At 34.7% G+C, this 25,277-nt stretch overlaps 1 protein-coding gene and 2 non-coding genes across 3 annotated transcripts in view; 2 read left to right on the forward strand and 1 right to left on the reverse strand.

The window, feature by feature from the left end:
* Smp_181250 (putative hypothetical protein) overlaps positions 1 to 24,461 on the forward strand; it is a gene marked incomplete at both ends in the record, with an annotated part of 52,153 nt that extends 27,692 nt beyond the window's left edge. Inside the window, 6 exons of the mRNA XM_018799840.1 lie at positions 812 to 1,046; positions 10,611 to 10,835; positions 12,694 to 12,789; positions 17,698 to 17,913; positions 18,858 to 19,002; positions 24,050 to 24,461. Coding sequence (XP_018651589.1) covers positions 812 to 1,046; positions 10,611 to 10,835; positions 12,694 to 12,789; positions 17,698 to 17,913; positions 18,858 to 19,002; positions 24,050 to 24,461 — 1,329 coding nt within the window. The remainder of the gene's footprint in view (positions 1 to 811; positions 1,047 to 10,610; positions 10,836 to 12,693; positions 12,790 to 17,697; positions 17,914 to 18,857; positions 19,003 to 24,049) is intronic.
* Positions 2,922 to 3,002, reverse strand: Smp_tRNA_00191_Ser_GCT.1.1. Its single transcript has one exon. It is a non-coding gene (tRNA).
* Positions 5,999 to 6,080, forward strand: Smp_tRNA_00797_Leu_CAG.1.1. Its single transcript has one exon. It is a non-coding gene (tRNA).
* Positions 24,462 to 25,277: the final 816 nt, after the last annotated feature.

Here is a 25,277-nt window from a genome sequence, read left to right on the forward strand (position 1 = left end):
AATAGTTTAGCTATTTTTCAATTATACGATAAAAATTATATTCTTAATATTGGACTATAAATGGATCCGAAAGTTGCCATTCACTATCGAAGCATAACACATTGGGACATAACAAATACATTACTTTTATAATAAAATTACAAATATATCCACAAAAACCCTCTTTTGATAATAATCAACATGTGCTCACAAAGAATGACTTTAAGAGATAATATCCTGGAGTTCTAGTGAGAAGCAGTGATCAGTGGTGTTCAACTAGGTCTGTTGTGAGATACCAACTCACTGAAGATAATGGTGGATGGTAGAGCAACATCATACTGACCAGTTCAGTGATCTAGAGGTTGAAAGCTTGCGCATGAGACCAATAGGTCGTGAGTTCTAATCGCGCATTCGGGATTACGAATGCACACTACTCAGGAGTTCCATACGACGGCGAAACGGCCGTCCAATGATTCCAGGGTTTTCATGATGATCTAGCTTCAATTGACTCATTAATTCAACTACAGAATTACTAAAAATCTCTACAAAAACCCTATTTTGAAATTAAATTATTTCCATAGTTGAAATCATGAGTCAATTGAAGCTAGACCACAATGGAAAATCTAGAAGCATTGGACTGCTGTTTCGTCCTATTATGCTTATTCACGATCCCGTACCCGTGATATTCGAACCTAGGACCAACCAGAATAGCGCCGGAGCACTTACCCGATAGACTACTGAATCGGCCTGTATCCAACGTTGTTAATGTCTATATCAAATTATTTGTTTAACATTACAAGTTACCCATTTGATTCCCTTTTTTCCCTTTTAGATTCATTGTTCATGGAGAAAAATTTTAACTACAATTAAATGTATTGAATTTGATACTGGTTCATATACATGGGAAACAACAAGTCAATTAATATGGGGCTATAATCAATCATTTAATCATAATTTATATAATGAATGTTATTCATATCATTTAATGAATGAAGGAAGTTATACATGTCAAGCAATCAATAATTTCGGGTATGATTATTCAAACCCGGTACATATAACTTTGAAATGTATGTGAAAACAACTTTAATGAGGGGGTTTGTTTCTTTATTATATATATTTTGAATTTTATGTTTTCTGTGGACGTGTTCGACACTATGGAGTTCCTGAGAAGATTGCGAATATTATCCAGAACTCATACGATGGACTACAGTGCAAAGTGGTGCATGAAGGACAGCTGACAGATGCATTTCAAGTAAGATCCGGAGTCAGACAAGGCTGTCTACCCTCCCCCTTCCTCTTTTTTCTGATGATTGACTGGATTATGAAGACTTCGACATCTAAAGGGTGTTCATGGAATACAATAGACACCTCAGAGTCAATTAAACGATTTGGACTTCTCAGATGACCAAGCCCTCCTATCTCATACACACGAACAAGTACAGACAAAGACAGCAAATGTAGCAGAAGTCTCTGCATCAATAGGACTCAACATGCACAAAGGAAAAAGCAAGATTCTCAAATACAACACGGGGGAACACCAACCCAATCACACTAGATGGCGAACTCTAGAAGAGGTGGAAACATTCAGTACCTTGTCAGTATCATCGAAAAAAAGGAGGATCTGATGCAGATGTACAGGTTAGGATTAGCAAATAGAGGATCGTTTTCCTAAAGTTGAAGAACACATAGAACTCAAAAAAATTGTCGACCAATGTCAAATTAAAAGTCTTTATAGCGAATGTCAGGTCAGTTCTACTGTATGGAGCTAAAACTTAGACAACTACAACTAAAATCATCAAGAGTGTACATGTATTTATAAACGGTTGTTTACGCAAAATACTCAACATTCACTAGCCGGATACTATCAACAACAGAGTTTTATGGGAGTGGCTAAACCAACTTCCAGCTGAAGAGGAAATTAGGAAAAGGCGTTGGAAGTGGATAGGACATACATTAAGGAAATCACCAATGTGCATTACAAGGCAATCCCTAACTTCTAATGGTGAAGAGAAGCGGAAAAGTGGAAGGCCAAAGAACACATTACGCCAGGAAATAGAAGCAAATATGAAAAGGGTGAATGTTAACTGGAAATCACTGGAAAGAATTGCCCATGACAGGGTTGGATGGAAAATGTTGAAGGGGGGGCCTATTCTCCTCCATGAGGAGTAACAGGCATAAGTAAGTAAGGAAGCGAACTGGTTTGATTTGTAAAATCTATTTTCTAATAAAAAATTTCTTAGATTTGTACAAATAATCAAAAGTATCAATGTTTATCTAGATATTAATAATATTCAGTTATTGTGATGTAATGCGAAATGACTGACATTTGCGAATGTAAGAAGTAGTAAATGATGTCAATTAAGTACTCAACAATTAGTGTCTAATATGAAGCCTTAAAACTCCGCATACGGCCCCTCTGGAGTTACTGTCTGTCCCAAGCCCCTAGATAAAGGTAGACGTTAGGGTATGAGAGTTAGCGACCCCATCCCGTAGAAAACTAATTCGCTTAAAAAAATGCTAATCAGAAAAAAAAATAATGAAGCGCTAAAGTGTTCTATCCTCTATACAGTTGATATATATGGTACTAAAGACTATCGTACTGAGCTGAAACAGTATTCCAATAATACCTGATCTTCAATAATTGTCTCGTTAAATCCGTAGTGAAAGGTGATTTGTCAAAATTTCCTAAACTGCATCACCCAACATTGGAAACCTTCAGAACCCGATAGGTTAGTAGATAGGTCGAACAGTGTACCTATTACTCAAACCTGATCTTTTTCTTTAGTCAATAAATTACTATTCAAGTAAGTAAGTCAGTGTACTTTAATTTGTAATCAATCACACAACATCAATATATTGTAGAAGTTAATATAAATAGGGCCGCATAGTAACACTTTTTATTATTAATAATAACATGTATATATATTGTAAAAGTAATACTCAACGGGGATGGGAATCGAACCCACGCGGTGAAACCCCAATGGATTAGCAGTCTATCGCCTTAACCACTCGGCCACCCCGTAAAAGTAATAACTACACGATTAATGCCAGTTTACCAGCATCGTCAGCTTGATATGGATAGTAATATTGAATGTATTAGACAGATATATGATATTAAGTTGTTTAAAGTGTTCTAGTTCAAACATTGTTCAGGATACATATTTTGTACATGTATCACAACAATGAAAAGCATAAACGAAGAATGTTCTACTCTTTCTAAATGGTCATTCTGTGGTATGGGTTACTTATTTCTACATAAGTAGTATATGACGATGGTCAGGCATAGAATGTATTTCAGCGAAAGATCGATAAGGAAAGAACAGGAACGAAGCGCAATCGGTATGAAAATACATGAACAATAATAATCGAAGACAATGGATTGCTGTTTGCAGAAGGAACAGTTAAGTTTGAGTCGATGGATTGTTATTTTGCAAATTCACTGTTTACTGTATGGTTGTCAAATTTTAGTCAGATATTCTGTAATTTTGTGCCTAAGTACATTCGATTGTCTCCATTTGTGTTCTTGTTTACCACAATTCTATTGATGTATGATATGTGTACCTAAGATCATTTCTCATGCCATAACAAATCACCTACAACTAGAGAATGTAAAACGGAAAGTGAGAGTACAGAATAACTAAAGCAATACTTACTGTGACAGATCAGTCAGGTCAACTATAACAAATGTGTCAAGTTATTTTATCATTCACGGTTTGAGTTAGATATTATTCAATTCACTTAAGATTATCAGAATCGGTATCAGTGTCAATTATCATTAGATGGTTAGGGGTTAATTATTTGGTTGAGTAATAAAAACCATTAACAACTTAAAGTTTCCTTTAATCTCACTTACCGAATGGGATATACTAACAGGAGTAAGCGCATTTAAGTTATTTTGAGAGGATTTGTAGTCATCCATGCAATGAACAAAGGATTGGAGTGATTTTATCTCAAGGAGAGATCCTGGTAAATCATTCCAGAATCTGAAAAACATAATTACTGGTAAAGTAATTCATATGGTGAGATAATTTAAAATGGGATTGTCTCATGAATGACGGAGAGTTAAGGTTACTGTAAATAAATGTTTCTGCATATTGAATTGCTTTATTGAATGGGAGTAATAGTTTATTAGGTATTTTGAAACAAGAATATCGATGTAGTTATAGACAGTCACATCAAGAACGTCAATGACCTTTATGGAAGATTATCTGTTGAATAACTAATGATAAACTTTATTATCAACCAAGTGGCTGGATATTTCTAATTTGCTGTCATGCATAGAATTGATACAACCACGTTATCTTATTTCATATAAAACAAACGATTCAAAAAGGAGTAAGAAAGGACAGTTAGAAAGTCACTTACGTTCATTACTGTCTCTTTTTCTATAAAGGATCAAATTTTAAGTTTATTACACCTGGACTTATCATTTTAGATACAATCAATCCTAAGAACCCATCGTTCTACATTGTTCCTGAACAGATTCCAGCTTTAATTTATCTTTTATCAGATCACTTCAAAGAATAAATCTATAGCTTTTTTAGAGTGATCGAACACATACTTTGTAGCCTAAATTAAGTGACTTGTTGTTTAGATATATTGTAGTAAACGAGAACACAAGCTAGGACAATCGAATGTATTTGAACACAAACAACGTCTTAGTACAATCTAAGAACCATACAGTAAATTCCTAATTTACAAAATATCCATCAATTGTCTCAGACTTCATTGTTCCTTCACTATCACACAAATCATTCACTGTTCTCATTCTCTATTCTTCGAACTTCTTAAACTTCTGCCACCGGACAAGTCACTTTGTATTCATGATGCATACTACTTACATCTGTCGACATCAGTAACATATACCAGAATAAGCAAAGATGGATAGTGGCTAGCAGTTGAATCCAGGACGCGCGTTTCGTCCTATTTGGGACTTGTCAGCTAGATGTACCTGCATCTCAGAGATGATGTTCACTCTGGGGCTCGGACGCCATCGCCTTATCCACTCGGCCGCTGAGTCCTGACAGCCACTTGCTTTTGCGATGGGATGAAGTTTAAATACACTTAAGTATTTGTTCTGTTTGAAATCTTCCCATCGATGTGTTAGGACTGAAACTGGTCAGTCTCTAATTGACATATGTGCATATTGTGCGTATTGTCTCGATATAGCCTTAATTCACAAGCATGGTAAGTAGAGTGGCTATCAGGACTCAGTGGCCGAGTGGATAACGTGATGGCGTTTGAAGCGAGGGTACTGGGCTAGAGTCCCAGAGTGAACATCAACTCTGAGATGCAGGTACATCCAGCTGACGAGTCCCAAATAGGACGAAGTGATGCGCGTCCTGAATTCCACTACTAGCCACTTTCTATCTCTGCTTATCTTGCTTGTGAATTAAGGCTATATCGAGACAATACGCACAATATGCATATATACCAATTAGAGACTGACCAGTTGCAGTCCTAAAAACATCATTGGGAAGATTCAAACAAACAATACTAAATGAATTTATATACCAGAATACTTTAAAGGTACATATATGTATATATATTGTTCTTTTTATCCCTTATCTCTTATTCTCTATAATTTCATTTAAGAGTAAATTAACAAAAGTCTAATATCAAGTTAGTTTCTAAGACGAAAAATGAAAAAAATAATCATTATTGATCATTGAATAGAAACTATATATATATATATATATATATATATATATATATATATATGAAATTGTTTTACATTTAAACTATTCATTAATCATTAATATATTAAGGAACATGAATGGGCAAAAAAAAAAGAATAGTCCATTTAGCAACTAAATGACTCTAAAATTACAAACAAAGGAACAAAAAAAATACAAAAAAAACAATCGATTTATTAATAATTTATCTAAATGTCATATAGTTACTAAAAATTTCCTTTTAGACTCACAAAGAGTAATTATATATATAGATATAGATAGAGATGTATGGTGTTTATAATATCTAAGACTCTATTCATTATTATTCATTTATTTTTATGCGATCAGGATGGCCGAGCGGTCCAAGGCGATGCATTCAGGTCGCAGCCCTTTCTGTGGTCGTGGGTTCGAATCCCACTCCTGACACTAGACCTATGTTTATTACGGATTATCAGAAGGGGGTTTTGTGAAGATTTCAGTATTTTCATCGTTAAAAGTATGATTCAATTGAAGTTAGACCACCAAGGAAAACCTGGAAGTACTAGAAGGCTGTTTCGTTTGATTATTATTCTTATTTCAGATTTTAATATGAATTCTTTAGTTCGTTTACTTAGAATATATATTAGTTTCCTTGATAAATATTCGATGAGACTAGAATTTATAGACGAAATTTGAACGGGGCTAAGTTGACTTTAAGAATGTCTACCTAATAACTCGGATTAAATGAGGGTTAGAAATCAATTTGAGGTGTTAGAATTATGATTTACAGTTGATTGTTAAGGTTAGGGTTTAGAGTTTTCATCACAAACTAATATCAGCTCTAATGCCGAAACTCTATTTAGTCAAACGAATGAATGAATTTCACGCCTGAATCTAAGACCCGTTATATCTAATTGCTTACTTACTTACTTACGCCTGTTACTCTCAATGGAGCATAGGCCACCCACCAGCATCCCCCAACATACTCTGTTATGAGCCTTCCTTTCTAGTTCTATCCAATTCTTGTTCATTCTTCTCCAGTCTGCCTCCATTTCTCGTAGTAATGTGTTCTTTGATATTCCTCTTTTCCTTTGGCCTTCAGGATTACAAGTGAGGGCTAATTTTGTTATGCAGTTGGATGCTTTCCTCAATGTGGGCCCTATCTACACCCAGTGCTTCTTCCTGATATCTTTCTCCACTGGAATCTGGTCTGTTCTATCCCACAGTATGTTGTTAGTGATAGTGTCTGGGAAACAGATTCGAAGTATTTTGCGTAGACAACTGATAATAAACACTTGTATCTTCCTAATGATGATTGGTTCGTCCATAAATTATAGTCTCTCTAAATATTCTTACAAAACAGTTTAGAAGCAACATGTTTGCAAATAATTTAATCTTCTTACTCTATTCTTTACATAGTACGTTCTTTTCTGTACCAAAATTATTAGGTCACTATAGTAACTCTCCTACAACCTATTTCCATTATGGTTAAACTTTGGTTACTCTTTCATTAACTTATTTTAAAGATAATCTTGTTCGAAAAGTAACAATTCACATATTTATTTGTATTATTATGGTCACTATCATATCTGTATAAAAGTGTACGTTTGATCAAAGGACAGACTCTTTCTAAAATGTTAATGGATCTTCACCATGTTTATATGTACTTGAATACTATTAATAACCATTACGTTGCCTAGAAACGCCTTATTCGACTTCACTGTAAATTTGCCTCTGTTTTCGCTCGCATACAGATATTCGCTTCAGTTCTTCGAATTCGTTCGATGTGCTTGTAAATTTGTTATCCATTTGTTATCCACTTCAGTCACTGCTTCTGATTTCAAACACCGTTCGCGATTTATATAATAACTATTATCAAGGTGATTAATTAACAAAGTTAAGCCTGTATATCTCTAAACAAACATCATTTCTAATTTATTTGTTCTGTTTTAAAACAATATAATAATAATCGTTCATTGCATAAGCAAGTGGTTATCAAGACTCAGTAGCTAAGTGGATAACGCGATAGTGTTTGAAGTGAACGATACTAGGTTCGAGTCCTAGAAGTGGACATCAACATGTCTGAGGTGCCGGTACATCCATCTGACAAGTCCCAAGTAAGACGAAATGGCGCCCGTCAAACTATATTCCACTGCTAATCACTATCCCCCTTTGCTTAAAATAGTTCATTTGGATTACGTAATTGTTTTTTTTCTCTTTTTTTTTCTATCACATAGATCCACCCACTTTATTACATCAATCCATAATAAAACAAACAATCAATACTAAAAAAATTTCACAAAAATCAATAAATTTTTTTTCAAATTCAATAATAAATAAATTAACTTGTATATTTAAATCATATCCAATACCTAAACAAATTATATGGTATTATATTAATACATATCAATATTATAATACTATTTATAATAATTATTTAAGTAATATATCATCATTTATAAAACAAAAATTATGTAATCAACATGTATTACATCATCAATTTATCAAGATACTATCGATTTATAATAAAACTAATAATCTATTTAGTAACCATGGCAACAATAGAACAAATGATAATTATTATATTCAGTTACTATCTGGTTATAAAGCTAAATTAGCTTTATTAGATTATATAAACATTAATATGACATATTATAATTCATTATATTTAACACATTTAATAATCACTCAATTAAAATCAATAAAATTTGGCATTTATTTATCATTAATTATTAATGATGAAGGTTGTCAACAATGTATTATATTATTACAAAATTATAGTAAGTAAATGGTTTGTTTTCTCTGTGTTTTTTTTGGGGGGGAGGTTGTTTCCTTGGTAACATTTCTATTATCAGAAGGGGTTGTTGTGGATAGTATAGTAATTTTAATAGTTGAGATCATGAATTAATTGAAGTTAGATCATCATGGAAAACCTGGAAACACTGGATGGCCGTTACGTTCTATTGTGGGACTCTTCATAGGCAGTATGCATCCACGATCCCACCTTACGAGATTCGAACCCAGGACCTATCGATCTCACGCGCGAGCGCTTAAGCAATAGACCACTGAGCCAGTTGGCATCCAATTGTGGTAATGTCTAGCTTCAACTAATCCGCAAAATGGAGTGACACATCTTCAGTGAGTTACTATCTCACAACAGACCTAGTTGAACTTCACTGGTCAATGCTTCTCACTAGAACTACAGGAAATATCTCTTGAAGACAGTCACTAGTTAGTATATGTTGATTATTGTCAGAAAAGGTTTTTTGTGTAGATTTTGGTAATTTAAAAGTTGAATTCATGAGTCAGTTAAGGCTAGACTACCATAGGAAACCTGCAGGCACCTGTACGGCCTTTTCTTCTTAGTATAGGACTTCTCAGTGGTAGTGGTAATATGAATCAATGGATATGTTATAAAATCTTTAAATTTTGTGTTCGTTTAGGCTGTTGGAAACACGATATAAAGTAAGAGTAAAAGGATTGAGACGTAACACTTCGTAACTTTGGAAATAATGACGCCACAAAGCATTCTTTATATCTTTAATTTCAAATGTTGAGACAAAATCCTACTTTATAAGAAGATATATGATTTTTAGTGGAAGTCAAGTCGAATAGGGTTACTTCATAGGTACATGAAAAGTTTGATAATCTAGGAAACCAGAAGAACTTATCAAATAGCTACAGAAATGACGAGACAACATGGCAGTGTACGATATTCGTGAAACCCATTAGACAGCAGCTTGGCAGAAAAGGTTAGATGATGTTGTATTCTGGTCATGAAGAAAATACATCGAACACACAAGCAATTCCATTAAAGCTGTCCAAAGAAACACAAAAAAACACGTATAGGATAGAATCTAATGGATTTAATGGATCATCAAAGCATTGTTTTTGGTCTAAAACTCCGTACGAGTTGGATGAAACGAGGTCAGATATTGATGAAAAATGTTGCACAGCCGTTTCATTCTAGTATGCAACTCTTCAGCAGTGCGCATCGATGATCACGCACATAAGATTTGAATCCAGGACATTCGGTCTGACGTATAAACACTTAACCCCTAGACCACTGAGCTGACATCCGATGGTTTGATTGTGTAAATCTAATCAGTCCACAATACTGCACGATCATCTTCTATTATCTTCATTGGGTAATCACCTCACACCCGACACAGATGAGAACCCAATGGTCACGGCTACTCACCAAAATTCTGAGAATTACCTCTCGAAGTTATTCACTAATGAGCACATGATAATTATCCGTATAGGATTGTGCTACCAGGATTTTCATAGTGGTCTAACATTAATCGGTTTATAATCTCAACTGAAACTCAACAACCTCAACAATCCTATACTAATCTTTAGAATTTTATTTTAAGTGAGTGAATATAAGGGCTATTACAAATACAATCTTCATATGCAATTATGAATTCAACCTCAAATGAATACTGATTTTTTTATGAAGAGTTTTAAAGATAATCCCTACTTAAATTAGATTAGAAATGTCTACCATTGTCTAATTTGATCTAGTTTTCATACCCTCAAATACTACTGAAATCAAAGTATGATAATAAGTAGTTATTTTCAGACTATACTTAATTGAACCAATCAACAGTATGCATCCATGATCCCGATTCGCAAGATTCGAACCCAGGATCTATCAGTCTCGCGCACGAGTGCTTAACCGCTAGACTACTGAGCCGACATCCAACGGTGTTAATGTCTAACTTCAACCAATCCACGAAATTAAGCAACCATTCGCCAATGTCTTCAGTGAGTTACTATCTCACAACAGACCTGGATGAACTGCACGGACGTCTAGTGCTTCCAGGTTTTCGATGGTGGTCTATCTTCAATTGACTCATGATTTGAACTATATAAAATTACTGAAATCTCCACAAAACCCCCTTCTGTTAATAAACCAATCAAGCTAAGATTTACTTTCAATAGGTGTTTTTTTTGTTTTGTTCTACGATAAAGGTACACCTGAAACTCCAACAGATATTGAAATAAAAGAAATTACATGGGATAAATTAACCCTGAGTTGGATTCCTGGATTTGATGGGGGTTATGAACAAACTATTGTTATTGAATTTTTAAAAGTTTTTAATAAAGATCAATTAACTCCAGTTAATAATCTGCCGAAATCAGTGTTCATCAATCATGTACCAAGATTACCAATCTATCAACAATGTCAAATATCAGGTTTGTATATTCTGTTTTAGCGTTTAACCGATTCAATTTTCCTATACAGCACATAGTTGATTTCATCAGTCTATCATAATGGAGTTTTGTTCTCTAAGCTGGGTGGTTTGATCGTGGAGATTCCATCATTTTTCTGAACGACATCATCAGCACAAACTTCGGGTAGAAGTCTATCAGTCTATCACCTAGAAACGTTCTGTTTAAATCATATATAAAAAGGCTGACATCAACAAAGAATATCTTCTTTTGTTTCCTAGACAACAAACGATAGACAAAGTCAATTCCATTATTGTAATTTCGCATAGTTACTACTTCAACGAAATTATCCACTTTCTCAAACCTTCATTTTGATTAAGTTATCATAAGAAAATTGAGAATAATTGGAATCCAATGGCGTAGTGTATTCAATATCCAATAATAGTTGATGAATAGAACTCTATCAGCACTAAAGATTAGACAATATTTTGTTGCTGAGTTATCAATCAGCGTAAAGACCTTCGTAAAACGGGAAGTAATTTACGAAACGATTAGATAAGAGGTCACTTTTTTTAATGTGATACTAAGTGACACTGGTTTTAATTCCTTGGAAAGTATAGTTCTCCTCAAGATGAGAGATTCGATTTTATAGCAGTGTTTGTCACTGAAAGGAGTACCAAAGAAGTACATTAACCTCATAAAGGCTCTCTATTCGAACACAACTGGTTGAGTTAGAGCCTATGGTGAACTGTCATCAGAATTGATTACCTCAAGTGGTGTTCATCAGGGCTGTCCACTCTCCCCATTCTTGTTTAACTTTGTCGTTGACATGCTTTTAGAGATAACACTTTCATCATCTAAATCTCCAGGAGTTGAACTTTCACTGGGAGGCTCTCTTGTTGACTTAGAATACGCCGATGACATAGTTTTATTTGGTGAAGACGCTGACAAAATGCAGAGTCTTCTGACCACTATAAGCAACTATGCAGGCATGTTCGGGATGCGATTGATGAAGTAGTGAAACTTCATCAGTTGAGATGGCTGGGACACGTGTTACGTATGCCCAACCACAAACTGCCCCGACGTGCAATGTTTTATGGTGTAGGAATGGGTTGGAAGAAAGCTAGGGGCGGCCAGACCAAAACGTGGCACAAATCCATGAAGTCACTGACAAGTGGACTGAGCCATGTTGTTAGATGTAGACTACCTGGTTATGAATCGCGAGATGATAGCAATCGATGGTTAGAGACCTTGAATGACATGGCTCAAAATCGTTTGCAATGGCGAAGGTGCATCCACTCTTTGTGTTCTACCAAATTCTAATCTTCTGAATTCTTCATGTCTCTATCTTTGTTCTCCTTCCAAATTTATTTCACTGAATTATGTTCCTTGAATAAAATCTTCAAACCCTAATCTTTTACATTAATGCTTATACTCTTACTTCTTCTACCCTTATGGGATTTTAATCGACAACTGCATCACAGTGCTAATGTGGTATGGCAACTCGAACTGATGTACGTACGTACAAAGTTCTACGTTGTGACTGACTGACTGTCAGACTCATTAAGAAGACCTAGATATCATACACTGTTTTCCTCCTAACTTTATTGTCAACCTTTCGATAAATACTCGCCATACTTCAAATGACTTCAAAGTACTTTCTATCGAATGACTTCGGATTACTTTACATCACTGACATTTATCTCCTACATTCATATGAATCTACATCTTGAATTCAATGAATAGATCGGTTAAGAGATCTTGACACCGACTGAATGAGTATTTTACCAATGTACATGTTTATTATGTGTGAACATACCTTTGCTGAAATATCATTTGAATCATGCTTACAATCTAATTTCTTTTTTTCATTGTTTATCAGGTTTGACACCGAATACCGTTTACACATTTGTAATCTATGGTAAAAATTACTTGGGACATGGGAAATTATCTAAACAATATACAATTACTACGAAAGGTGAATTATTTTCTTTTACAAAGGTTGACTAATAAATTGAATTATTCAATTTTTCATTACAAGCAGGTAGTTGATAGACAAAGATAGATAGTGGGTAGCAGTGGAATCCAGTTTCACGCGTGTTTCGTCTTATTTGGAACTTGTCAGCTGGATTTACCTGCATCTCAAAGTTGATGTTCACTCTAGGACTCGAACCCAGTGCCTTTTGCTCCAAACGTCATGGTCTTATCCACTTAGATACTGAGTGCTGATATCCCATCGCACAAGTAGGTGGTTATCAGGAATCAGTGGCTAAGCAGGTAACTTGATGGCGTTTGAAGCGAACGGAACTGGGTACGAGTCCCAGAGTGAACATTAACTCAGAGATGCAGGTAAATCCAGCTGACGAGTCCTAAATAGGACATCATGAGCCAACCAGACCAAAAAGTCACTACTGTCCACAAGAACACTGACTATTGTACTGATCCATGTTGATGAATCCAAATGATATTGTTGAAGTGCAGAAAAGATTTATGATTAATATTTGGAGATGTTGGATAGCATGATTCATAATTAATTTCTATGACTAAATCACATTTATTCATTGATTTCGTATAGATCTCGAGTTTTAGAATCATTCCATATTTTCTGTTTTGTTTCTGTTAGAATAATTTCGATGACTGATCAGGTACTTATTGTAACAGATAACAGATAAACATTAGATCTTTTATTTCTTGGAACATATAAATATTGGTATAAAGTAGGCGCCGAATACATACGTGCCATACAAATCACTCAAGTTGTGTATGCGAGCTGATATACTGACCGGGTGTACAGACCGAAGTAGGTGGTTTTCCTGGAAGGCTACACCCAGAGCCTTTAACCTAAAGATCTAATCCACAAGGCAGTGAAACAACGTATGGAGAAGCATTCTTATGGTAGCTAGTGACCAACGAACGGTTCATACACCACTTGTTGCTTGAGGATCCTGAAGCCCTTGTGTAACATTGGTTTGGAATGAGGGTTTTCCAGCTCTAATAAGTGAATCCTCCATATCCACAAACCCGGTTGAAGCGCCAGACATTCACTTTTCGTCTCTCACTTCCGTAAACAACTCCCATTCTGAGAGAGTTTAGTAAGTAGCACTTCATTCTCAGTGGCTGTATATGCTTGTCTATATGATGTAATATAATAACTTTAACTAACGCTAATATCTAACAAGTATATCTTCCAGAAGGGGTTTTGTGGAGATTTCAGTATTTTCATAGTCAAATGAAGATAGACCACCATGGAAAACGGTCGTTTCGTCCTATTATGGGACTCCTCAGCAGTGCTCACCCGCAACCCCTTCTGATCTTTAAACATATGCTCACTAGTGACTGACTTCAAGAGATATTTCCTGAAGTTCTAGTGGGAAGCGGTGACCAGTGGAGTTCAACCAAGTCTGTTGTAGAGATATCAACTCACTGAAGACAATTGGTGAACGGTTAATCAAACATCGTGAATTGATTGAAGTTAGACATTAACACCGTTGGATGCCGGCTTAATGGTTTATCGGTTATGTGCTCTGGCGCGAGACTGATAGACCCTGTGTTCAAATCTCGCGAGGTGGGATCGTGAATGCGTTCTGCCACCGAGGAGTCCCATAATAAGACGAAACGGCCATTCAGTGCTTTCAGGTTTTCCATGGTGGTATATCTTCAATTTCCTATGAAAAATATTTAATGAAATACTTTATCCTTATTCTTTATTAGCTACATTCTAAGTCAATCTAAAAGTGTATGTGTGTGTGTTTCGTTTTTGTTTTTTTTTGTTACTAACACCTAAGAAGTAAAAGATTTCAAATCTTTCAAAATTGATAGACCTATTTATCAGTGTCATATGAGCATCAAATGAAAAATTATTATTATTATTGTTTTTTTGTTGAAGTGAAATATTATTATATTTTTGACAGTAGATTAACTTATTTACTTGAGTTTAGTCTCTAGGGGAAAAATTTAGTGATTTTTTCATGTTGTCAAGTAATTTGACGTTTCCTCCCCCTATCCCCTTCCCTCCCACAAAAAAATTTAAAAAAATCTATATACTCATGATCAAAAACTTATTCTCTTATTATGACTTCAAATCAATTAAACAATATGTATATGTCATCATAATTCTTCTATGAGTAGTAGACAATTCAATGACTTCAAACTAGTTCAATTTTTTTTTTGTTTTTCTCCTGAAGAAACAATCAGAATTCATTTTCAAGTTTTGAATGAATTTGACTTACTGGGAAAAGGTTTCGTTGATAGTGTACAAGTATACATATAAATATATATGATCATCAGTTTTGTGTATTATGCTACCCGGTTTATGACTATAATAATGATATGTGTAGATAAGATGGTGGTTGGAGTTGGTCAACAGGAAACCCTAGACCTGGATTTCGTGCTACTTGGCAATCGTCAGCAAGATGTACCTGTAATATTTAGGGGACTAGTGTTCCCTGACGGATTTGATCCCGTGTCACTCAGCATCACAGTCAGAAACTTTACCACTGAGCTATCCTAGCCGTGACTGACCCTCTGTAGAACTGAGATGTATTTACAATTTATATTGATCATTAGGTTGAGATCAATGTCATGTGTTTCAGGTCCTTCTTAGAGCAAATCGAATCCTTTCGATCAGGTTGCAACTTTATAGTGCTTCCTAGTTCTTTTTTTCTCCTGAAGAAATTATGGGAATTAAATTTTTTTTGTTTTTTCTTCGTTGAATAAATTTGATTTACTGGAAAATAGTTTCATTGATAGTGTACAAGTATACATATAGATACATATGATTATCATCATAAATTTTGTGTATTATGCCAGTCAGTCAGTCAGGTGAACGAAGGATTTAGATGTGACCAACTTGGTCTCGTGTGCAGCTACGGGTATGAGGGCTAATATCAATTCCCGGCTGCCCACACCGTGGAAGGATATTTCTTGAGAAGCCTGAAAAGGAAGTTGGATTAATGTTGGTCCTAACGACTTGGGAGCGTGCCCAAGGGACAACTGCTTGAGGCCGGTCACGCACGGCCTTTTTGTGAAAGATTTTTGAAATGTCAGTTCCATTCTTCAAAGGACCTTACCTTCGGAGATGGATATCCGTGGGATAAGGCGAGATGTACGTTTTTAGTGTCGACGTTTTCTAACTCCATCCCTGCTCGTGGGATGGAAGCATCGCTGTTATGCTGGTTTTCTGAAGGAAACACCTTACTGCCGTCATACCTCTGTACAGTCAGCAGTGCGACTTCGCCTTCGGACCTTGGGTTTTTGCTGCTTTTAAGCTTACCACTTTTCAACCGACCTGCCTGGCATGGTAGGACCTTGAGGAACGATTGTTCCAGCCAGTATAGCTCGAATTGGTTCATCACGATAGGCATGCCCGACCACCACTTCTAGGTAGCAACAACGGTCGGGATGTATTATACCATGCAGTCCATGTCTTAATTATTGATATATGTATATATATATTATCATACTTAACTTACTTGTTCTGAACATATTGGTAATAATAATAGTAATAATGTTTCTGCCTCCCCCCATTTCGTTCTTGTTAATTCTTAAATAGCAGTTGGTAACTGACTAAACATAGAGATTTTGTGGTTCAGAGAGAAACACGTAGACGATAACAAGTTTGATATTAATGATTTACATCTCATAAAAATGTACAATTTCTTTCGATTCCTGTCATTATTCGCAAGTTCATCTTGAAATAGCATAATTTAAATATCATCAGAATGAGGGGTTTTCGGTGGATTTTTAGTAATTCAATAGTTCAATTCATAAGTAAATTAAAGCTAGACCTGTAATGAACATGAACACAAGTGGCAACAATCGAATGTATTTAAGCACAAAATTACGGAATAGTTGATTTGCAAACTATAGATCGATTGTCTCAATCTTGACCGTACATTCTGCAAATATCAGTCCATCGTCATTGATTATTATTGTTCATGCATTTTCATAACAATGCGTTTCATTCCCCGTTCTTTCGTTATCGATCTTCTACTGAAATATATTCAATGCTTGACCATCGTTATACACTATTTATGTGGATATGAGTAACCCGCACCACACACCATCATGAAAAACTTGGAAGCCCTGAACGGTCATTTCATCCTAGTATGGGACTCCCCAGCAGCAGTGCGTATCCACTATCTTTCTCGTGAGATTCAAACTCAAGACCTATCGGTCTCACACGCATTCAACAATGTTACTATCTCACTTCAACCGATCCACTAAATTGCACCACCATCCATCATTGTCTCCAGTAAGTTACCGCCCCACCACCCACACGGTTACTACCATCTTTATACCCCCCGCTCCTTCTCATCATATAAATATCTTCACAGTTTCATTACAGAAGAGATGGTAGTCTGTAAAATGTTAAAAAAAACACATTGATAACGAAAAACTTATCACTATATTGTTTATCCAAGTTTTAGTTGAAATCCTGAGTCAATTGAAGCTAGACCACCATGGAAAACCTGGAAGCACTGGACGTACGTTTCGTCCTATCATGGGAATCCTCAGCAATGTGAACCTACGATCCCGCACTTGCGAGATTCGAACTCAGGACCTACCAGGACCTACTTATCACTATATTGTTTATCCAAGTTAATTAATTTATTTCAGTAATATCTATCCTTTTTATATTGATTTTTTTCTGTTTATTTAGAATTTATCTTCCCAAAATTAAATATCAATTATCATCATAATAATTTAATTCATTTAAATTTTTCACATAGTAACCAATCAAAATTTTATTGTTTAAAAACTGAATTTTTACAAAAAAATACAAAAAATTGGTCAACCGCCATAGATACATGTCAAACACATCAAAAAAATCAATTATTGTTTACAAAAAATAATAATAATTCAAATCATTTCAGTGTTACCATAGCAACTATTCCTTTTATGAATAATAATGGTGGAATAATAATAGATAATCAATTAAAATTACGTAATAATGATAGAAAATTAAATCAATCATTAATTGAATATAATTTAAGTTTACAACAAATACAAGCTAATTCAGATGATCCAAATTCATTAAAAATAATGAAAACAATAAAAGATCATCGTAAACGATCTTTGGTATTACAGAATTTAACACAAAGTAAGTTGGAATGATTTACTACTTTTAATTATGAATATTATTTAAATAGTTGAAATCATGAATAAAATGAAGCTAGACTACGATAGAAAACCTGGAAGCAGTGGACGGCCATTTCGTCCTGGATCGGAATGTCGCGAGGCAGGATCGTGAATGCGCACTGCCACCGAGGAGTCCCACAATAGGTCGAAACGGTCGTCCAGTGCTTCAAGGTTTTCCATGGTGGTCTAGCTTTAACTGACTCATGATTGTAACTATCCACAAAAATCCCTTCTGATATTATTATTATTATTTTATTTACTATTTTAAACTTGTGTACTTTGTCATAGTTCTGTAGGAATTAGATAACATCATTATTAGGTACCTTGAATTTAATTTGTATTGTATTGAAAGAGAACAAAAGTGGGGACAGTCGAATGTATTTGAACACAAAATTACAGAATGCTTTGGTGAAATCTGAGAACCATACAATAAATACTTCATTTGCAAACTGTTAATCAATCGTCATAAACTTCATTGTTCTTTTGTTTCTACACCAATCATTCACTGTTCTCGTTCTCTTTACTTTGATCTTCCTAACCTTCTACTTATAGGTATTTCACTTTCGATTGATGATACATACTACTTATACCTGTGGATAGCAGTAGCACTCACCCCAGTATATTTAGGTATGAAAACGAATAACGTACTTCAATTTCTTAGTTCAAAACCTTACTAACAATATTACAAATATATTTATTAAAGTAGACCGATTGTATAGTCTAAAACGTTTAGTCATGTAATGACATTACCAATAGACAATGGTAGACTCATTGAGATGGTGTTGAAGATTGGTAGCTCCGATGGACCTCATTATACAGTACCCCGGAGAATCATATAAATTTGTTGCATATCTTACAAAGTTACATCATCTAATTTCCTTTCTTTCATTCTCTTGTATCTTCTAGATGACATCGTTTCAAATCAATCCATTCATAATGAATATAAGAATCATCAATCATCTATTGGTGTTAAATTTCATAAAGATCATAATCTTACTTATCGTATATGGATATGTTTACGAAATCAGACGAGAATTTGTCATCAAGAAAAGTTATTCTTTGAAAGTATGATTTATGTTTTGTTGATTTGCATTATTGTGATTGAAATTGTATTTTAAGAATTAGGTTCGAGTCTCTCTCTATATATATAGGGGATACAGTTAGCTGACAGCATTTAAGTGATCACAATACCAGTACCTTCAATTATTCTGTTTATTCTATAGTCCTTATAGAAGTCTGTTGATTAACTTCCAAGTTGATGATCATAAGACCTAGTTATTCAATATGACTTTGTACTTTTCTTTATATTAAGGTAATGCATACTACTAATAGGATGTTATGCTAATAATCCATAACCACTCGATATAATTTGAACACAATTATCTTCTTAAGTAGGAGTTATTAAACGTGATCGGCAAAATAATCGCAGTACATTCTCCGATTCCTAATAAAGTTGGATACGATTTTGCTGTCTGCATAAAGGCTGTTTCTTAATAGAATTAGTACAAATCGCCCTAAATGCCCGGATATGGCCAAGAGTGGGGAGAGTCAGCTCTCTCTCATGAAATGCTCATACATGGCTAAGCGTATAAAGCCACTGTAAATGAAGTCTTATTAACTGCGTTCTCACGAAGAAGGTGTTGTTCACGAAATCGAGGGGATATGCTGTGTTTTAACTGGGTTACTGAACACAAAGGGTACACTGAGAGGAGTTAAGAAAAACTCTTATTCCAAACAAGTAGTGTACATTAGTTTCAAAATGCTAAGAGAACATATAGCATATGAACCAATCGTTGGTCACCGTCTACCATGAGATTACATCTTGTAGTATCAGTTTATTTGTTAAGCCCATATACTTTATCCTAGCTACTGGCCAAGCCAATTCGCCTGTCATGAGTCATATTTTGATCTTGTTCATTATTCGCTTATTAACCTTGGCTATATTTTTATATGAGCGCATGTGTATACACATTTCGTATCTTATTCATCGCATGTCTGTCACTCATTTTTGTCCGACTATAAATGTTGATTAACGCTTGCTTAAATCGAGTTGGCTTCCCAGCCATCTCCAATACGCATCATCTTTCGCCTCGCTCTCTCGCTTGCCGCTCACTCGCTCGTTCATATTCGCTCAGGTGTTGTTAGCTTTCGAACCTGAGTTATTCGACAATAAACTGTAGTTGCTGCTATCCTTTGCCTTCTGATTTTACGCGCCGTTAAGATTAGAATTATATCGGTTATCGAAACGAACGATTAACGAATCGCGGCACTACAATCTCCTTACGTTGCTCCACCATCTTGTTGATTAGATCTCCAAATTAAAGGTTTGCAGATAAGCCCTCTGAAATAACCATCTACTTCATTCTGGGCAACCAGGTACTACATTAGCCTTTACACAAATCAAGTGACGAAGTATGGTACATTCGTATTTGATAACTCCTTATACCAATAAATAAATTGTTTTCTAAAAGTAAACCGATACATCTTTATAGTTAAAGTCATGGTCAATTGAAGCTAGATCACCATGGAAAACCTGAAAGCACTGGACGGTGGAGTTCAACCAGGTCTGTTGTGAAATATCACCTCACTGAAGACAATTGTGAACGGTTTCTCAACTTCGAGAATTGGTTAAAGTTAGACATTAACACCGTTAGATGCCAGCTCAGTGGTCTAATGCTTAGGCGCTCGCGCGCCAGACTGATAAGTCCTGGTTTGGAATCTCGTGAGGCAGGATCGTGGATGCGCACTGTTGAGGAGTCCCATAATAGGACGAAACTGCCGTCCAGTGCTTCTGATGATATCTCTTCGTCTACTAGTTTTCTATATAAATATTCATTGTTTGACATAAGTTAACTCAATATATGTATCACTTTTCTTCTTCTTTCAGATTCTATATCCAACTCAAATCTTTGGAATGTTAAAAGTATCTTCATTTGGATAACCATTATAATTCTCATAGTAACAGTTTTCATTTGTATCATTTTCATTATTCATTATATAAAACGTCATCATTCTAACCATTTACCAACTCTTCCATTCATTCATGAAAAAGATAAATTTTCAATACAATCTAATCATAATTCATTGATAAATATGAACAAATTAAATGGATCATTACCTCAATCTAATCAGAATATGTAAGTATGAATAACTTTCTGGTTAGCGTGTTTTTGGTGAGTTGGTTTTCTACGGGATAGAGTCGCTAACCCCATGCCCAACTCTCCTTCTTTATCCGGGCTTCGGACCGGCAGTAGCCCCCGGAGGACCTACAGGCGGAGTTCAGTACGAATAACTAGATATAAATAAATAGATATAAAAAATAATCTAAATAGTTGAATTCTTGAGTGAATTAAAGTTAGACTATTATCAAAAACCTGGAAACACTGGGTGGCTATTACGTCCTAGTGTGGGACTCTTCAGTGGGATTGAACATCCACGATCCCTCTCACGGGATTCGAACCCAAGATCTATCGGCTTCTCTCAGGAATGCTCAACTTCTAAACCACTGAGGCGGTATCCAACAGTGTTAGTGTCTAAGTTCAACCAATCCACGATAGGGTACGTTTTCCCTTTCACAATAGGGATATATTTGTCCTCAGATTTTGATTCAGATAATGAAAGCGTTTAATTAATAACTGTTATTTACATAAGTGAAGCCATATACACACTGTAAAAACCATCACTAGAAGGTATAGTCTTGATATCAAGAAAGACTAATCTCATACTAGATCACTTAGTTAATTTAAAGTAAAGCCCTAGTATAGTGAATGAAAAGATGATTGTGTATACAAGCATTTGATACATTGTTACTTTGTAATGACACAAAGAATTGAAGTCCAAAAGAAAGACTGAAACATTCTATTCAATTTATGGTAGTTCTACTGAAGAGGATGAGTTATTCATAGGATAACAGAAAGTCAGTCAGCTTTGTTCATTCAAAAAGCATTGAATTCATCAATTTCAATAAAAATGAAACTCAAATTATTTGGTTTTCATTTCCATTATAAAACTGGAGGATTAATTCAATTGGTGGAGAAGATATGTAGTTTAGGTGAGTGATTTTGATGGAGTTTGTTCTCTGAGCTGGATGGTTTGGTCGTGGAGTTTTCATCGTTCTTCTGAACGACATCATAAGCAGCACGAACGTCAGATAGAAGTGAAGTGTTCGAGTTTCTCCACATATGGCTCATAGCTTGTGTTATAGACTTCGATGTTGATTGATTCTTGTTCATTTTAAACCTGTCATTGTTTACTTTATTGTTTTTGATTTTATTTTCCATTGGTTTGATTAATTGTATTCACTGATTATATCCATATTTATTAAATAATTCAGTTCATTAGATGTTCATGATTTTCAACTATTAATCGAGTATACATTTTATGGCTACCTTATAAATGCCAATGAGAACAATCACATTGATTCCTTACTATATTGAATCATTCATTTGATTTTAACATGATACTGTAAAAAATCGAAGCTGCAATTTCGGTTACAAGATGAATTTAGCGTCTAAAAATAGGTTCCCATAGTTGAAGTCATGAAGCTAGGCCATTATGGAAAACCTGAAAGCACTGGAAGGCTGTTTCGTCCTATGGTGGGACTCCTTAGTGGCAGTGCGCATCCATGATCCAGACTCGCGAGATTCCAACCCAGAACCTACCAGTCTTGCGCCAGAGCACTTAACCTATAGATCACTCGGCCGGCATTCAACGGTGTTAATGTCTAACTTCAACCAATCCACGAAGTTTGAGCAACCGTTCACGAAATGTCTTCAGTGAGTTGATATCTCACAATAGACATGGTTGAACTCCACTGGTCACCGCTTCCCACTAGAACTCCAGGAAATATCTCTTGAAGTCAGTCACTAGTGAACATATGATTATGATCAGAAGGGGTTTTGTGGATGTTTCAGTATTTTCATAGTTGAAATAGATTTATTGAAAAAAATAATCCACTGCTAAATGAATTGTTGAAGACTATGTGAATCACGAATGAGACGTACCTAATAAACCAAGTAGGATTCCTTCGTTGTCGAATACTTACAATGATAATTAACCGGTTGAATGACATCAGTCTGATAAACTAACTTGAGCAAGACAATCTCCAAAAAGATGTTTTGTTTACGTACTAAAAACATCCTAGTGTAAATACAGGAAGGTAGACTGTTTGCTTCAGTTCGGTTAAAATTTATCTGGAACATTAACAACTATAAATAGTAACTATTAAGAGGAGAAAAATATGTAAGTCAGCATTCGTTATCAATTCACAATATAACATATATGTGGATAACACTAGAATCACTCATCCTTTTCATAGTAAGCATCATAAATCTATTGAATACCTGCTCATTGAAATAAAACACCAGTATGAAACAAAATTAGCACAAATAAGCCTTGAAGTAAACCATTGAATTAAAATCTGTTGGTATAGTTGACACGGTTATTCTGTAATCATCTTTCTAGAAAACTTCGCCAAATGAATGATGATGATGATGATGATGATGATGACGATGATGATGATGATGATGATGATGATGATGATGATGATGATGATGATGATGATGATGATTTTGATGATGATAGTCGACATCATTTAAACATGAATATAATTGACTAGACACGGATCATTCATCTTCAGATTATGTTTAATGGTCTTGCGAAAATTAGTTTAGTTTTCACATGATATCAATTAAAGTACACATATAGTGTGTGCTACTGATATCGAGAGATATAAGTAGTATGTATCATTCATCGAAAGTGTAATGTCTGGTCGCAGAAAATTAGGAAGATCGAGAAAATAGAGAATAAGATCAGAGAATGATTAGTGCGGAAACTAAAGAACAGTGAAATCTGATACAATTGATTGATATTTTTCAAATGAAGTATTCACTGTACAGATCTCAGATTTTACTAAGATACTTTATAATTTTGTGTTCAAAAATGCATTTGGTTGTCCCCACCCCCATTCCTTCCAGTGTTCTCGTTCATTACCCTTAGACAATAAGATATTACGAAATGCTTACTTATTGGATGTTATCAGTCAACCAAATTGTACCCTAGTAACTAATTCTTCATCATTTAATCAATTTACCTTACAGATTAAATACAATATCTAATGAAGTTGACATGAAATTATCCACATCGAATTTAACAATATCTGAATCTAATTATTCAACTTCATCAACTATTCTACCTATTACTTATGATATAACAACAAATCATAATCATATACCTACTGTATTATCATTTCAATCAGATATGCCAAATTCTATGAAATCATCTACTATTGAATTCACACCAACATTATATGAATATAAGCCAACATCAATTAGTTACTATCCAAATTTAATCAATAATCAATATAATATAACATCAACATGCTCTTTAATTCCATTGAATAATAGTAGTAATAATACAGATAGTTTATTATCTATATCAAAATGTATTGTGGATACATCATCCATTATTATAATTCCAGCTAATACTATTGATTTTCAATGTACTAACTAAAGGTGAAATATTGATGTTTCATCCCCCCCCCTCATTTTTACTTACTTACTTACGCCTGTTACCCCTGGTGGAGGATCATAGGCCGCCCTCCACTATTCTCCATCCAACCCTGTCCTGGGCAATCCTTTCTGAGTTCTTTTCAGTTGTTATTCATCATTTTCATATCTGGTTCTATTTCCCAGTGTTATGTGTTCTTTGACCTCCCTCTTTTTTCCGCTTCTCTCCAGGATTCCAAAATAGGGCTTAACTCATGATGCAGACTAATAATTTCTTTTAATTTATATCCGATCCATTAAAAACGTCCCCCTCACCTTTACCAATATTTAATTGTAAATAAAATGAATGAAAAATAAAAAGTAACTTTTTTTTCAAAATCGATCAATAATCTGTATGACATAATCAATCTGAAAAGAAAAAAATTTTTTTCTTTTTGAATCATAAATTAACTATTTTTTTATAAAAAAAATTAAAAAAATAATTTTAAAAAAAATATTTTTTTAGTGATATTTCGTTTTTTGTTTATTTTTCAACAAAAAAAAAACAAAAAAAAGGATAAAAACAGAATGAACAATATTTGGAATGATTCAATATGATTCCATTATAATTATGTAAAACATATGTATTACTTACTTACTTACGCCTGTTACTCCCAATAAAGCATAGACCGCAGATCACCATTCTCCAACCCAGTCTTTCCTGGGCATTGTTTTCTGGTTCTATTCAATTCTTCTTCATGCTTCCCATGTCTGTCGCCATTTCTCGGCGTAATGTGTTCTTTGGTCTTCTTCTTCTCCTTTGGCCTTTAGGATTCCATGT

Source organism: Schistosoma mansoni, chromosome 3 (assembly GCF_000237925.1).
Source record: "Schistosoma mansoni strain Puerto Rico chromosome 3, complete genome".
Lineage (NCBI taxonomy): Eukaryota > Metazoa > Platyhelminthes > Trematoda > Strigeidida > Schistosomatidae > Schistosoma > Schistosoma mansoni.